The following is a 17,978-nucleotide window of genomic DNA, read 5'->3' as shown; positions in this document are numbered from 1 at the left end:
CTCTTGCGGTTCCATCAGCCACACTCCAAAGGGATGCAGGTGGAAGCAGGTCCACAGACACCCATAAGCAGCCACAGAGCAGGAGTGTTACTTAGGTTCTCTACCTTGTCCCATTTCACCGGGAAACTCAAGGAAAGCCACCACATCCATACCAACAGCTTCTTTTTTAAAAAAAACTTATTTTGCACCAAAATCCAAAACTGCCTTTTGAAGTTAGCTTAGTGGAATGAGACGGTTTAGGAGGGCAGCTTCTTCAGAAAGGCATAATGAAAAATGATACTGCGATGCTTCAAGACAATCCTTTTTCATGATTTTGTGAATGATCAATGATCATGAAGTATTTATCTCCAAAACATATTTGTGGTCAAAAGTCAACTGTATTATACATAATATACAGATGTCACACTTTATCCTCTGCTTAGTTTGGTCCTTGCAGTCTTCATATGTAAGCAAGAGTACTCAGTAATGACATCTTTTTTCTCAAGAAAGCATGTGTTTGCTTAACCCCTGCCTACACATAGATCTTGATACTTTCTCCTACTCCAACTGAGTTAGGTCTCTGTGCCTGAGCTTGACTGGAGTAAGACAACACACAAGAGTCCGCTGCAGGCTCAAGTCCAAAACATGACAGCATTGAGCAATAACAAGGGGAGTCCAAAGGTAAGCCAAGATCAAGCAGCAGACAACTGTAGTCCTGGGTCAAATGAAATCCAAAGGTTGAGTCAGAAGGTATGTGTATGTGTGTGAAAGAGATATCCAACAAACTCAGCCCAACACACAAGGACTTCCACCTGCCAAATGGGTGGTCTTCTCCTTCCTTCTATTCTTCCCACTCCTTGCTCCAAATCTGCTTCAGAGGATTGAGAAAACCCCCCAGAACAGATCAGGAAGCAGTCCCCTTGTGCGGATGGAAGCAGAGGCGGAGCTAGCTACTCCGGCACCCGGAGCGGTGCACATGCTATACACCCAGGGGCGGGGCTAGCTGCCCCCAGGGGTGGGGTGAGCATCCCGGGGGCGGGGGGGCAATTTCATCCCCCTCAGGGATGACACCCAGGGTGGACTGCACCCACCACACACCCCTTCCTCTGCCAGTGGGTGGAAGTCCTTTCCTAACAGGGCAGCTTGGTTGGATACAACCCACTCTGTTTTATTTTTAACTGAATTTATATTCCCACCACCAAGGAGCCCAGGGTGGCAAAGCAGCACCTCCTTTTAAGCAAAAACGTTCTCAACGAAGTTGCAAGGGCAATGTCCACATCTGCCACTCTCTTGTGCAGGCTGGATCATGTGGTGTGCTGTTATGCTGACAGACTTGCAAGGCAAAAAACGTGGCATCAACGTGAATTAAAACCAATAAGAACTTAAGTTCTAGCAGCAATGCCTTCTGCTCTTCTATCTTACCTCAAGTATATACTTTTCCAAGGACTTGATATCTTCCAGCGCCTGGGGATCCTGATGAATAACCACCACCTCTTTCAGTGGATACTGAAATTAAATTCAACATCATCAGTCTGGAAAAAGGTACCCAAGATCTATTGCAAAATGGCTATTTAAACCATGGCTATTTAACAGATATCCTTATAGTTCATTTTCTGGAATTCATTGATTTACCTATGCATTTCTCTGTCACAACCAATAAGTGCTTATGGGATATTGATGTAAGATAAATTAAAAAAACATCTTACCTTTACTGGAATGGTTTTCCTGTCTCTGATTACCCGTCCAAGCTCAACAACAGATTGCATTCGGGAAACGGCACTTTCTATATTTTTGTCAATCAGATCCTCTCTAGATTCAAAGGGGGGAAAAATGGAAACTTCAGAGCTCTGATGGTGTTTCCTGCTTGGCAGGGGGTTGGACTCGATGGCCCTTGTGGTCTCTTCCAACTCTATGATTCTATGAAACTTCATATGTTTTGCATATGAAGCTAACCCCTTTAAAAATAATAACCTACATTTAAAACCTGCCTGAAAAGAAAAAGCCCTTTGCTGGGACTCTCTTGTATGGCAGAATTGCCAGAAACAGCATTTTTACCATCTTAAAGATTGCACCGAACACAAATGCCAATTTGAGAGTCAGTGCACCGTGGTGGATAGAGTGATGGACTTGGGACTATGGAGCCTGGGTTCGAATCTTCATGCTCAGCCATGAAACTTATAGAGTAAACTAGATCTGTTCAAGAAAACTGGAGATATGAAAGGAACATTTCATACAAAGATTACCATAATAAAGGACAAAAGTGGCAAGGACCTAACAGAAGCAGAAGACATCAAGAAGAGGTGGCAAGAATACACAGAGGAACTATACCAGAAAGAAATTGATGTCTCGTATACCCCAGGTAGTGTGGTTGCTGACCTTGAGCCAGACATCCTGGAGAGTGAAGTCAAATGGGCCTTAGAAAGCACTGCTAATAACAAGGCCAGTGGAAGTGATGATATTCCAGCTGAACTATTTAAAATTTTAAAAGATGATGCTGTTAAGGTGCTACACTCAATATGCCAGCAAGTTTGGAAAACTCAGCAGTGGCCAGAGGATTGGAGAAGATCAGTCTACATCCCAATCCCAAAGAAGGGCAGTGCCAAAGAATGCTCCAACTACCGCACAATTGCACTCATTTCACACGCTAGCAAGGTTATGCTTAAAATTCTACAAGGCAGGCTTAAGCAGTATGTGGACCGAGAACTCCCAGAAGTGCAAGCTGGATTTCGAAGGGGCAGAGGAACCAGAGACCAAATGGCAAACATGGATTATGGAGAAAGCTAGAGAGTTCCAGAAAGACATCTACTTCTGCTTCATTGACTATGCAAAAGCCTTTGACTGTGTCGACCACAGCAAACTATGGCAAGTTCTTAAAGAAATGGGAGTGCCTGATCAACTCATCTGTCTCCCGAGAAATCTCTATGTGGGATAAGAAGCTACAGTTGGAACTGGATATGGAACAACTGATTGGTTCAAAATTGGGAAAGGAGTACGACAAGGCTGTATATTGTCTCCCTGCTTATTTAACTTATATACAGAATTCATCATGCGAAAGGCTGGGCTGGAGGAATCCCTAGCCGGAATTAAGAATGCCAGAAGAAATATCAACAACCTCAGATATGCAGATGACACAACCTTGATGGCAGAAAGTGAGGAGGAATTAAAGAACCTTTTAATGAGGGTAAAAGAGGAGAGCGCAAAATATGGTCTGAAGCTCAGCATCAAAAAAATGAAGATCATGGCCACTGGTCCCATCACCTCCTGGCAAATAGAAGGGGAAGAAATGGAGGCAGTGAGAGATTTTACTTTCTTGGGCTCCATGATCACTGCAGATGGTGACAGCAGTCATGAAATTAAAAGACGCCTGCTTCTTGGGAGAAAAGCAATGACAAACCTAGACAGCATCTTAAAAAGAAGACATCACCTTGCCAACAAAGGTCCGTATAGTTAAAGCTATGGTTTTCCCAGTAGTGATGTATGGAAGTGAGAGCTGGACCATAAAGAAGGCTGATCGCCGAAGAATTGATGCTTTTGAATTATGGTGCTGGAGGAGACTCTTGAGAGTCCCATGAACTGCAAGAAGATCAAACCTATCCATTCTTAAGGAAATCAGCCCTGAGTGACGCTGGAAGGATAGATCCTGAAGCTGAGGCTCCAGTACTTTGGCCACCTCATGAGAAGAGAAGACTCCCTGGAAAAGACCCTGATGTTGGGAAAGATGGAGGGCACAAGGAGAAGGGGACGACAGAGGACGAGATTGCTGGACAGTGTTCTCGAAGCTACCAGCATGATTTTGATCAAACTGCGGGAGGCAGTGGAAGACAGAAGTGCCTGGCGTGCTCTGGTCCATGGGGTCACGAGGGGTCGGACACAACAACTAAACAACAACAACAAAGAGCAAGTCACATTCTCTTTCTGCCTAACATATTCCATTAAATTATTAGGACAAACTAGGAGTAGCTGGTGGGGTGGGGTGATGTCACAGAGCTGCCCTCCTGAAAATGTAATTGCTGCCACTTACCAGGACAGTGTGAGCAGTGCTGAGATTAGAGCTCTGCTAACACAGCAGCTGTGCCAATCCAGTGATCCTGCCAGGGCACCTACACTGCTGCCCTGCTCCCACTCTGGTAAGCAGCAATGATGTCAGTGTCAGGCGGAAGGTTCTGCCCTACTGTACCAGAAGCTTCTACTTTATTAGCTTTTAGGTGCTAAGTGAATATTTTTTTCACTTTTAAGCTTTTAAGACATAGCTTAATGGTTGTTTTATCACTTTATTGCCAATTTGCTTCTGATACTCTTGTTAAAAGCAGTTCAGAAACAGCAGCTTGTGCAGAACAGGGCTGCAAGCCAGGACTGGGCCATATTACAAGAGGGTTTTATCAGCTGCATTGGGCTCCCAAGTCTACGCGAGTTTTAATTTTAAAATCCCTAGACAGATTGGTACCACCTCCTCCCATCTGTATCTACCCAAAGCTTGATCTTCTTTGGCAGTCCTGCTCAGAGTGACCCCATAAAATGAAGCAAGGTGGGCAGTCATCAGGAAGAGGGCCCTTTTATCACGGGCACTCCAGTTATGGAATAGCCTGTCCAGGATAGGTTGCCTTTGAAATTGATAAAATCTGGGCCTTGGGACTGTGTTTTCCTTTTTAATCTGTTTGGATTTTCAGTGTGTGGCAAGTTATGGTTTGCGTTATTTATGTAGCATCCCCCTCCCCCGCTTTTTAATGGTTTTATGTTTTATTTTGCATTTCAATTATTATTTTTTACTTATTTCAAAAAACTTTATGTCACATGGAGGGTAAATAAGTAATATTCTAGTAACTAAGTTGCTAAATATTAAAAGGAATTGCAACCAGTAAAAATTCTGGAGGTTAAGCCTGACCACTGAAATATGAATAGCCTTTCATTGGCAATCAATGCTTTTATTGGTCACTCACCAGACAATACAGGAAAAAATCCATCATATTTATGAGAGAGTCCAATGCCTCTTATTTCATTCATTAACCATAACTTAAATTAGAAAATTATTGATCTGTCTAGCAAATAAAACTATCCAAAAATGAAGATGAGAAGCAGACTGGAACGGTGACTTACACACACAAAAGAAACAAATTATGGACGAGCCTTAAAATAAAAGTTTGGATGTATGAAAATGGGACTTGCTTGCTATTCAAAATTCCACACAGCTGAACAGGAAACAGAATTATGAGATTCTAACCAAGCCAAGTTCTGTAAAGTAACTGGTACCTATAGGGCTTATTTCAGAATTCACAATGAGGCGACAAAGCCATCTTCATTTGCTTGATAATCTTTTGTTCCCCAGTGTTTAAAGTGTAAGATAGGAGTGAGGAACATTCTGCAGTCTGAAAGGCAACCTCACCTCTAGCGCCTTCCTGCCAGTGGTGGATTGGGCCAAAGGTAAAAAAAGTTATATAGTGCAATGGATGCAACACTTTCCCTTTGTACAGCAGGCAATACATTCTAGCCATACGAAAGGAGGAGGTTTCTACATCCACACACATCTCTCCATCATGGCAAGCAAGAAACGTTGCCACAATTCAAAGTTCAAGAACACATTCCAGACATGAGGAAGGTATGGAGTCGTACCTGCTGATGGGGAGGGTGGTGTGGCCTATGAAGAGTACTGAGAACTGGACAGAGAGGCCTAGAGGGCCATATTCAGCCCTAGGGTCCAACAGTCCCCACCCCTGGTGTAAGGTTACCAAAATATGGACCTAGAACCTGCTCATTCCTTGAGACCATCTGAGGAGACTCTCTGCTGAAGCCAGATGAATGGGCCAATGATTGGACCTTCAACCCCTGGACCACATACCTAAGATCCACTCTTTTAGACACTGGGTGGAAAGATAAATGCTACAGATTCTAGTGCTGCTTTAATGCATTAACTTTGCCTTAACTGATGCTCATGCTTATGTTGGGTCCATCGTCTTATTATTTTATATTAAAAATACATTTTAATAGTTTTTATATTTAATTATTTAACCTTAAAGCCTTGAAACTATGTGCAGTAAGGAAGGATAGAAACACACTGAAATTCCCTCAGTACACACATCAAGCAAATACTGAACAGCTAGTTTGTAAGAGAATTCAGGAAACCTGACACATTCTCATTTCAACAATGGAGACAGTAAAAATGATAAACTTAACTACTTAAAGCTGCCCAAAGGAAAGCAAAATAAAATTTAAACCTTTAGCCTGACAACCATGGCATGTGCAGCCTAACTGCTTTCCATCATGGGCAAGTCCATCATACAGTACAGAAACAGGGGGAAATGGTATACCAACGCCTCAGTAATTACTACAAAGCTTTTGGGAGGTGGAAAAACTGCTTCACTAGAGACTGGCTATTAAAAACAAATAAACTCTCCAACAAAGCAAGTCAATCTGCAGTATTTTTTAATGTAATTTACATTCACAAATCACATTTATCTTTGGCATCATTAATTGGACAGAACAAGGTGGCACCTGGGACTAAAAAAAATTAAGTTAGATTCCTATAAATAACTGAACATCTTTCTAATGTGCCTTTCAAAATACTAGTTCAAGGGCATTTGTAATGACAATGTACCTTCTGTGCTACAAACAAAAGAACCTTTATACCCTGTAAAATCCACAGCTTTGATAGAAGAGATTTAACTCATATACCTCTAAACTGTTTGAGATACCAAAAACAGTTCCCCCAAGTGAAAACAAGAAATATTCAAAGCATATCCAAACCTATTAGCCAACCATATCCAGAAAACAAATGTTGGGGCTTCTGCTAAACTGCAAACTGCAACATGGTCAGAACATCAAAAAACCAATATATAAACGCATTTTCTTCCTTCAATTGTATTGATCACTAAAACCTTTTCTCTGGCAGCTGCTTACACCTTGTAAAATGTTTTCATCTACTCCTTTCCAGTATTTATCAGAACTGGTTTTCTATGGAACCACAATACAGAATTACCACCCTCTTCAGTCTACAATTCAGCATCAGGTACGGGTATTTAATAAAGTTGCAGATTCTACAGCAGTTTTACAACTGGATTTGGAAAAACATGTTTTAAGAACTCTAATATTTTGCCTTATAGGCAAAGCATAAAAGAGAGGGCTGCCTCAGAATACGGTTCAGAAACTACAGCTAGTGCGCAATTTGCCAGCCAGGTTACTCACTGGGACAAGACAGTTTGAGCTTACTACACCGATCCTGACCTGACTGCACTGGCTGCCAATTGTTTCAGAGTCCAATTCAAAGTGCTGGCTTTGACCCATAAAACCTTAAACTTGGGCATCCACTACAATTGACTGAGTTGCTCACCGAACTTGAGGAACCATGAGGTAGTGAATGCTATCTGTGTTCTTCTCCTGAATGCAGGCAGGATCAATAAGAGTCTTCAAATTCTGGTACATCAGTTCAGTGATAAATGGAGTATAAGGTGCCTGGAATGACAATTTTTCATTACTTGGCTATTCTATATTTTGAAGTAATTACAAATGCGTTATAAATTGCTAAAACTCTTAGGTTGTATCCAACACTGCACAAGCAGAGTTTCACTTATACAAGAAGACTTCCGTTCCCTCTCTTCCTCTACGCCACTGCAAATCTGCTCCGGAGGATCCTCCAACTCTTCAGAGTTGGAGTCTTAAGAGTATGCAGAGGGCTAGAGAGAACAAGAAGTTTTGTTGTATGCACAGAATTCTGTTGGATACAGCCCAAGATATTCTCTGTTACTATAATGCAAGTTTTCATGCACAGTTTCCTGTCAAAAATGTACCAGCTACGGAGTTCAATCAGGAAACTGTTTCCAGTTGAACAACTTCCTCTGGCTAATCAAAATAACAAAATTACAAGGTCTAATACCACCTGATGACTGTACTTCTTACCTGGCCTTTTTACAGATAGGTATTCAACAAAGAAAATAGCTCATCTCAGAGACCAGGAAGGCAACCTATATCTCTTAAGCTCTCTAGACGCCCTCAGAGAACAGAGGAATGAAAGAAAGTGAATAGCATTCAAGTCAGAAATCTTAGCATGCACTGTCTTAGTCCTTGTCCTTTCACACCAGGAGACAGTGAACCTTCCAAGCCTTCTGACTACTGAGATTCCATCAGGCACAGTCCTGACACAGCCAGGCATTTCTTCCTGACTAAAGAAACTTGCCCTCACTCTCCTTCCCTTAATTAAATCAGAGACTGTCTGAGAGCTGGATTCTGCCCCAGTCCCACATTATGTGCTCCTGCAGAATCATAACCCACATGCAGCCCTAGCAAGAACCCTCTCTGTGTTACAAGCTGACTGCCATGAGCTTCATGGGGCTATATCAAAAAGCAACGCTTCTGTACCTAAATCTGTAAGAGGATGACTGTAAGGTAAGGTAAAAGGTAAATGACCCCTGGACGGTTAAGTCTGGTCAAAGGCAACTATGGGGTGCGGTCAGGGCCGAATTTAGGTTTGATGAGGCCCTAAGCTACTGAAGGTAATGGGGCCCTTTATATGTGATATTTTAGGGAGCGGGCTAGCAGGCGGGGCCCATTACTTACTTCATAGGAGTCTACACAACACAAAACACTGTTGCTGTATGTAGGTTTTATTTTATTTGTTTTTTATCTTATATTTTGGAAATGTACATCCAGTTTTTTTCCCTTTAATTTTTTTTGGGGGCCCCAAGAGAGTGTGGCCCTAAGCTATAGCTTGTTTAGCTTATACATAAATCTAGCACTGGGTGCAGCGCTCATTTCGCTTCAGGCCGAGGGAGCCGGCGTTGGTCCACAGACAGCTTTATGGGTCATGTGGTCAGCATGACTAAACGGCTTCTGGTGCAACGGAACACCGTGATGGAACCCAGAGCACACAGGAACGATGTTTACCTTCCCGCCACAGCAGTACCTATTTATCTACTCGCACTGATGTGCTTTCAAACTGCTAGGTTGACAGGAGGTGGGACAGAGCAACAGGAGCTCACCCAGATTCGAACTGCCAACCTTCCAATCAGCAAGCCCAAGAGGCTCAGTGGTATAGACCACAGCGCTACCCGCATCCCAGATGAATAACTGTACAGTTGTTAATTCTTACCATAAGTCTGCACATAGAGTGAAGAACGCTGAATAAGGTTTCTAAGGCCATAATGCAGTCATCTGTTCCATTTTCACCCTACTCAAGAAGTAGTCATAGATGTAAGAGAGATTAGACCAATAATTACACAAAATGGTATTGATCTTCAACACACAAATCAAGAAAGTACTCAGCTTTAAAGGGAACCTGAATTAACTCAGGAGCAAACTACTTCCACCTCTCATGAATACACCCTGGAAACAGAAGTCACATACCTTTAACCTCCTGCGATTCATTCTGACATACCAGTTGGTAAGAATGTCTACAAACTTAACGAGACGAGGAACTACCGTGTACAGTCTGTAGGCTGAAAATGAGAGAGGAAATAGCAAGCTGTAATGTCCCATTAACCTTTTGGCTTCAGTCTCTTTTTCTTATCAAAATCTTGAAGATATAAGAACCACCTGGAGCCTGTGACAATACCTTAACAACATTAAAAATGTATCACTATAAGAAAGAATGGATTTGACTATGAGTCCCTTATTCATGTTATCCATAGTTAAGAAATCCCTTTTCAAACCCTAGTTTCAAACTCATATTAAGAGAGCAAAAATGTTCAAATCTGTAAACAAACATTGGGTTTTATCCAAAGTTAGTTCTACTCTAAGTAGATGCACTGAAATGAATAGGCATAACTAACTAGGACCCAGTAATTTCAATGAATCCACATCACACAACCCACAAAAAGTAAATAAAACCACAGATACAGAAATCAGTATATTTCTACTGTATAATCTTGCAGCACCAACATGAATGTAATTAAAATCCTGAAATTGGAGGAAGCATACGCACCTGCCATTTCTGCTTTGAAGAACTGAATGAGTGACTGTGCAAAGGAAAGAATCCATTTATCCATGATATTGTTGCTTTCTTTAACTGTATTCTCATTGTAAAGGAATTCCTTTCCATCTTCCTATGAATATGGAGATGGAAAAAGAGATTTAACTTGAGCCAGAGCAATATGTTGTGGAGGTGGGAAAGAATCTGTGGTTGGGGTAACCATAACAACATTATAGGTGGTTGGGGAGCAATTTTTTTATTTCTTTCCCCTTGTTTTCTCCTCACACTTCCCCTTCTATTTACTGCAAAAGGAAGATATTAACTAAGCCAGCTCAGGGGGTGATGTAGTTTTGGGATCTATTTAGGTGCATGTCAGGGGAGTGTAGTGACTGAGGATCTTACAAGTCCACAGCCTCACCATCCAAGAACACTCTGCTTGGCTCACACATCTGGCAGAACATAACGAGTAGGCCAAACATGCCTGCTGAGCTTTCCGCATGCCTACCAGGGACTGTAGTGATGTAAGTGCCATCCTGCCATCAGGTTTTCCTCTTCACCAGCAGAGCTGCACTTATGTCAGCTGCAAGATCACACCCTAATTCTTCCAATTTCAGTTGGTGTACTACAGTAGTACAGACCAGTATTGAACCAGTATGCCTCTGACTGTGCAACAATGTCAAGTGAAAAGAGAACTCCTGCAGTTCATGGGTCATTCAAGAAGTCAGTTGCAAATGTTATTCATTCATTAGACATGTTCTCATGCAGGCAAACACAGCAGCTATTTGCAGATTTATTCTCTTTCTGTGACAAAGCCATCTGGGGTGAATGCCACTCCGAGAGTCTGTTCACCTTATCATGCTGCACTGAGAGGGTAGTAGTTTTCAGGATGATACCATCAGTTCAAATTTCTTGGCAAGTGTATCACATAGCAATAGTTTCAATTGCTTTAATAAGGTAGGATAATTTGAAAAGCGCTTCAGTCAAAAAATAGCTGCTTTCTGGGTTCTCATTTGAGGACCTCTCATTTGGACTTTGCTCCCATTAGCAGGGAACAAAGCACTTCACTTTAGTACTATGGTACATAATAACATTTTATAAATAGTTTAGCAGACGGTAATTTCAAAGCAAGCTTAAAAGGTTAAATGCAATGTAGAGACATTTGCCAGGATTTACTGCTTGCTCCTTGCATGAAATGAGGGAGTGGTCAGAAGCCCTCTTTATGGCACTATTCACCTTAATGCTATATACACAGAGACCCTTGAACAATGTTGAGCCACATTGCTATAACTTAAGAGAGGGGAGAGCTTCCTATTTGTGCAGTTGCCAGCACAACTTAGTTATGCAAAAGTCCTGGCTCCCATTTGATGAAGAACTCTTAACTCAGGTTGTGGTTTCCACCAAAGCCTTTAATGCTCTGATCAGTGCGATGCACGGACAAAATGAGGTAATGTGGTTCAAAGGCACAGCAGGTGCTGCCCACAACTACACAAGCAAAGACACGGATCCAACAACAATACCCCACTGAAATGCCAGGGAATGGGGTGGGGACAACTTGGCGCAGCAAACGGTTCTAGTCCTTAGAGTGGGCAAGCAACCTGGCACTTCTCTGCAAAGGCTGAACCTGCCCCAACTGTTCATGCTTGTGCTGGCTTCTCCATGGTCTAGGCGATGGAGGGGGCACCACTGCCTCATAAGAGGCGCGTGGGACAGGTAAGGCAGCAACCTCCCTGGGACAGGCAACACTGTATGTGGTTTCTGGCAACTTCAGAGGCAGAGTTAGTGGCACGATAAGTGGACAAGCCAGAACCAGCTTCCTACAACTCAGAAAAAGGAGCCAATGCCTCAAGTTGCAGGTACAGGGTGAGAGAAACTCACCACCACTAGAATGCTCTCTAGTATCCTCTACCTTGGGTTCTCCTGACCTGAGCAAAGACCTTCCTAGCCCACTAGATTCCTTCCCAGGTCATCTATCTGCAACTCCTCTTCTCTCTGTTGGCTCAACCAGCCCTCCCCACTCAGGGCCCATAACAGCAAATACATCTCCCAGGAACTCAATACCACAAGAACAATACAGTGGCACCAAAACTAAGTTCAGAGTATGTAAAATATTAGGGCAGTTTGAAGAACAGTATTAGGAACATTGTCTGGGGACCCTCAGAAATAGCTGATTAATTATGCAGCTCCAAAGCTCTCCTTACAGAGGTGACTGCTAAAAATGTAAACCAATTTCCATTACTATTTATTGAAGTCTGTTGCCTTTATTGCTTCTAATAGCAAGGGCTCCATGGTGGTTTGAAAAGCTCATGTATCATGAGAGGTGAGTAATTATAAGCTCTTCAAGTTATCAATTTCCCATCGGAAACATAGTGTATTCACTAAGATAATGTATCTGTTGAGACTTTCCTTACCAAAGAACCAATCTTCAAAGGACCCGTGTTCTCTCTTCAAGTAAATTATTTGAAAGGCAACCATTTAGAAACCGTTGCTGAGAGAACAGATTGAGATTTAAGTACTGACTGACCAGAAGAGTTTTGAAATTTGTATCGCTGACAAGTCAGAAGTCTTCCCTCAGGTTGCCAAGTGTACTTTGTAAAAGTTATGAACCACTTCAAATAAGCTGGTATCAATGACTAGAGATTATTACATATAGAAGAGATATATTGCTGTTCTTGGAATCCAACGAATTAAACGCAATCCTAAATACTGTATTGCCTTTTTTACCACTTTTTATGTAGAATATATATTACAGGAGGATTACAGATTTATTAAATCCCACTGGATAAAATGAAATGTTTCTTGACAATGAGGACCATAGACTTTGGAACATAAGTTAAATGAAGAATACACATTCTTAACCTAAACATTTCACATTTGAAACAGGGAAGAGGAAAAAAATGTTTATCAAATATTCCTTTCCATTCCCATTCTGCTTTCCTCAGAGCACTGTCCTCCAACCTAGAATAGTAATGGATGCCATTAAACTAGCAGTTTTTGCAAGTGTTAGGAATATAAACTGGGCTTCATAAAAAGTGTAAGACATACAGAGAGATACAGTGCCATCAGAATTTTTAAACTTTAGTTACTATTACTCTTGTAAATTAGCATTTCAGAAGCCATTGGTGTACCAATAAACTGTACAGCTCCCCAATACAAGTGAACTCTAAATCAGATTCTTAGAATAATGCCAGGGTAAGTGGGCATAAATTGCAGCCTATAATTTTTTGTCTGCAACTACACTCTCAAACTGCATAATTAATACCGACTCGGGCTACTTGAGTTTGAGTTTCCCTCCCCTCCCTCAATTTTTAACATTTTTAAACTTTTAACCTCACCTTCTAAGAAGCTCAGGGTGATATAAACAACTCTTCCTGAACCTCTGCTCACATTTGACCTCCCAAAAAATCATGTAAATTAGGTTAGGCTGAGAGACAGTTCAGTTTCACAGAAAAGCAGGAAGCTTCCTTATACCAAATCAGAACATTAGTCTATTTAGGTCAGAATTGTGTATCTACACAATTGGTTCTCTAAATTTTCAGACAGGTGACATTCGCAGCCCTACCTGGAGATGCCAAGTATTGAACCTGGAAGCTTCTGTGTGCAAGGCCGATGCTTCCCCCCGCCCCCCCAAAAAAAGTCTTCCCCATTACATTTAAAATAAAATAGATGATGGCATTAAGAATGATAGTGACTGACTCAAGGTCAGCACATTATCTTCATGGCAGAGTAGGGATTTGAAAGTGGGTCTTCCCAGTGATGGTCTGACACTATAAGCACTACATTTCTGGCTCCAACAAAATGCAAGAATGATAAACTGCAACCACAACGAACTGCACCAACACATGTTGCCTGAGCCATCTTGAGAGCCCATTTGACCAGATGAGCAGGACAGATATCATGAAGAATAACTACATACATTGGCAGCATGCCGTGTGACTAGAGATCCCATATTGATAAGCAAAATACAGTAATGACCAGAGAAACAACTTTCTTCGACAGTGCAAAGTTTTGTACCTTAAGTTGCAGAATGACAACGTTCTGAATGAGAAAGCGATATGCATTGTACCATGGCAAAAAGACATCCTTCAGTACATCTCTCACACCTTCTTCTTTAAACCTCAAGTTTTCGGCTCTCACAACAGGAGAATTGATAAGGTACAGCCTACAGCAGCACACACAAACAGAGCAGAGTAATGAAAATTTGGACATGGCTTTAAAGAAAACACACCAGATCCCTTTTTAATACACACAAATTAAAATTTCAACAATCCTCCACCCAGGACCCAAAATAATGTTGACGTCCTAATACTTTGTTCAGTGCCAGGAAATCTGTAGATGTTGCTAAGATACAACTCACACTGCTGAAATGGCAATTCTAATTGGCAGTATTAGCAGAGGTGTAACCCCCACCCCACCCCCAAAATTCTGCAACTACATAAAAAGGCATTTCCATTTCTTGCATTAGTCCAATTTAGCTGGATATTTTCTGTCTTTCTTCTTACTCTATTAGGCTGCTGAATAGATCTTCAGAAAGCAAACATTTCTAAAGAACTGTGCTCAAATTCCCATCACCCATCATTTCACATTTCCATATGACAAGATGGCTTTTGGACAAACTGATTTTTTTCTGCATAATGTACAAGAGCCTTGGTATTTTAACAATGCAACCCTATGTATGTATAGTTGGATAGAAGTCCCACTGGGCTAATTCCCAGGAAAGTATGCATAAGATTGCAGCCAAAGCTAAAGAATATGGTTAAAACTACCTACAACAGGGATACAGGGTTTGTAGTTAGTGGCCTAGTTTAAATGACATGGTAAGCCAAACTATGGCTTGCCAGGGCTATAAGTGTGCAGTTCTTTTGAGAGGAGTTTGCAGGCACTTTGCTCCGTTTTGCTCTTGCACCACACTGAACAAAGCCAAGGCTGTTTCTTAATTTTCCTATCACATGTAATGAAAGTTGTCATTTTCTGCCGCGAGATTTCGAACATGTAGCTGCTTATTTTGTTTACCAGCTACACATTTTTATAATGTTGTTTTTCCCCATGCAGCTGTATTCCAAAAGAATGGGCTTCAAGAGACTGTTCCACAATTCTTCCCAGACAGCCACTGGAATATTTTTACCTATGTCCTGAGTTCATCTAACCTTCTGCTCTTTTTCATGTTCTGATTCCACGTCACATTTCAGCTATATATATTTTTGAAAGTATATGTCCGCTAATGTGCATAATTCATTTTTCCAACTCTGAGATAATCCTCCAAAAATATCAAACTAGAAAATATTCAAACAAAGAGAGATTTTCCCCATTCAATTTTGTTTTGATCTCAGAATATACCAATCATTAAATCCAATGGAGATGGTCAGTTTTCCAAATTTCAAAACCATTAACTGTATCTATACTTTAGTTGTATAGCACAGAATTGAATGGGGAAAGGCTTGAGTTAAATAGCCTTTTAAAACAATCCCAAACTCTTAAAATATTGAGTATTAAATGGTTGCTCTTCACCAACCTATCGCTACCCTCAGATGCTGTTGAACTCCCACTCTAATCAGTCTCAGGTGGCCCACCCAATGGATGGGTTGACGGGAACTGTAGTCCAATGTCACCTGGAGAACCACAGATTCCTCATCCCTAATAGGCAAAGTTTTAGCCAAGGAACCAAAAGACAAAAGAAGGCCACTAATAAACTCACTCAGTACTTGTTACTCTCCTTTAGAGTTCTTCACTTCCTTAAGGAGTATAAATGTGCAGCTGTTCAAAAATACCACATTTATCAGTAAGCTGCAGAGGATATTTCTGCAGTACTTAATCAAAATTTGCATATGGGGAAAGGGAAAAACTTCTTCCACAGAAGCTAAATTAGCTCAGTAAAAAAGAAAAAACCCACGAGAAAGTCAGAAGTAGTTTATTCTATAAACAGAACACAAGTGCTTGACATCAAGCACTTCAAATAAGTTCAGACATCTGAACTGGAGCTCTCTCCTTAAATGAACCTAGCAAGCACTACTTTGCATTGTGTGTGGGAGTATGTATAAATAAGACTTTAGTGTACACATAGCAGGCAGGCAGAAAGCAAAAACAGATTTATCTTGCTGGAAAAATGAGGACAGCAATGAATGCTCTTGAGAGCTGGGCATTTTCATTTAGGTAAAGAAAATAAAATTTACTGAAGTCTGACATACAATATTTTATCTTGCCAGAAATATATTTTAGAAAGACAGTGTTCTTTAAGGTGAACAAATACAGCTAATAATTCAAACCATATACACACCAAAAAGTGCTCAAGTTCTTCAAGGCTTCCAGAATACAATCAGCTATATATTTGGTTTAGAGCCTACCAACTTCTGGAAAAAATTAACCATATAATGCTGTGTAGACCTGGAAAGCCTAGAGATGGGATATACAGCCTAGGAATGAAAATTCCCACACATAGACTAAGCTGTGCAATCAATTTGGCACTTACAATACAATCCCCAGGCTTAAGGACTATGCACAAGAAGACACCCACACGTGTATAATCAGGAGCCCCGGAGACACAACATGCTGGTAAGCTCATATGAACCAGCCTAATGTCCCACAACACCAACCCAATCGTCCTTGCTATAATGTTTTCCAGTATTTTTAAGATGATTTTGCACGCATCCACACATTCACACAGATATTTCAATTTGGAAATTAAAAGGAGCTGGCAGTGATGCGAGGCCTGCCTTGTACTTTGTTTGCAGTACTGGACAATCCATTATGCTTCATTCAGTCTAGCACTCTGTTTATACCAGTGGTGAACCAAATGCTTTTTGGAAGCTTTTACAATCTGGACAACTTCACCATTCCATTGTGATGCCTCACAGCACTCCCTCCCCCCTTTTGCATATTATAAAAGTATTTCTGTTCAAAATGTATACAGTTGTTCTGCGGTTGTATCTACCTTCTTGTACAAAGTTCTGAGAAGAAGTACACACACACATTGCTACTGCATGAACAGCAGTAGCTGCACCAGCCAAAGCAAGGAGCAAAAGCCAAATTTTGACTGGCTATACCTAAGCAGAGGACCCACAAACATTAATAGAAACGGGGGGGGGGGGGAGAAACAATAGCAGGATCCTACCTTAGAGCATCAGCCCCATAAGAATTTACAATGTTTGCTGGATCCGGGTAATTCTTCTTCCTTTTGCTCATCTTTTGCCCATCACTAGAAAAGATTAAAGATGGAAACTATGACAAAGTATGCATTGCTGTTCTCAAAATTAATACAAATACTCTTGGGAAATCAGTCTACTATTTTTATGATAGAAAGTGCCAGTCCCATCAAGAGCAGATTATATTTACTTTCACAACAGCCTTATTGCAAAGTGAAGAACAATGGAACAGGTGGAGAAACGACCATAGTTCTTTCTAGCCATATTTATGTCTTGGGTGATAATGAGCTTTTTTACTTTATTCTACCCACTCCCAACGATATATAAACTTGTATCATTTTGGAAGGGATTGGGCTTTCAGTGTAAAGCAACTGTCATTCAGCTAAGGTTGGTTATTCAATGAAGGATTACACAGAAATATCTGCAGCTTAGAACTACATTTCAAGCAGAACCTCAGGAAAGAGCAAGATATTAACAATATTACTTGCCTGGCAAGAACTAGGCCATTTACAATTACATTCTTGAAAGGGGGCTTCCCAAAAAGAGCTGTGGACAACACGAGCAATGTGTAAAACCTGAAAAACAAATTGATAGTTAGCAGCTGATTCTAGGTTAATGCTAAAATATCACACTTTCAAGCCCTTGTATGCCTTCAAATTTTAATTGACTCCTTTTAGCAGATTTCAAACCCCAGGGATATTAATAAGAAATACATGGTGATAGTTATCCAAAAGTGTCATTTTATTATGCAGATCTTCTGGAAAATCTTCACATATTATTTCCCCCCTATTGCTAGCTTCTAATCTTGTAACAAACTACATTAGCATACAAAACAGTCCTCCTTCCAAAGCTACAGTGTCCTGCGTTCAAGAAAACTGAGTGACATAATGATGCAGAACCTTCCTTTCATAATGTGACTTTGTAGCATTGTGTGTACATCACATTTGTAAATGTTGCTTAACACAGTC

The 17,978-nt window shown here is 41.0% G+C and overlaps 1 protein-coding gene across 1 annotated transcript in view; it reads right to left on the bottom strand.

The window, feature by feature from the left end:
- Positions 1–17,978, bottom strand: part of IARS1 (isoleucyl-tRNA synthetase 1) — an 85,034-nt gene that overhangs the window by 21,518 nt on the left and 45,538 nt on the right. Inside the window, exons 18-26 of the mRNA XM_080994253.1 lie at positions 17,499–17,585; positions 16,980–17,063; positions 13,886–14,033; positions 9,887–10,007; positions 9,310–9,401; positions 9,056–9,133; positions 7,301–7,422; positions 1,686–1,788; positions 1,402–1,485 (exon numbers count right to left, since the gene is read on the bottom strand). Of these exons, the coding sequence (XP_080850379.1) occupies positions 1,402–1,485; positions 1,686–1,788; positions 7,301–7,422; positions 9,056–9,133; positions 9,310–9,401; positions 9,887–10,007; positions 13,886–14,033; positions 16,980–17,063; positions 17,499–17,585 (919 nt within the window). The remainder of the gene's footprint in view (positions 1–1,401; positions 1,486–1,685; positions 1,789–7,300; positions 7,423–9,055; positions 9,134–9,309; positions 9,402–9,886; positions 10,008–13,885; positions 14,034–16,979; positions 17,064–17,498; positions 17,586–17,978) is intronic.

Source organism: Podarcis pityusensis (assembly GCF_964106645.2).
Source record: "Podarcis pityusensis genome assembly, chromosome: 2".
Classification (NCBI taxonomy): Eukaryota; Metazoa; Chordata; class Lepidosauria; order Squamata; family Lacertidae; genus Podarcis; species Podarcis pityusensis.
This window is presented reverse-complemented; position numbering and strand designations above follow the sequence as displayed.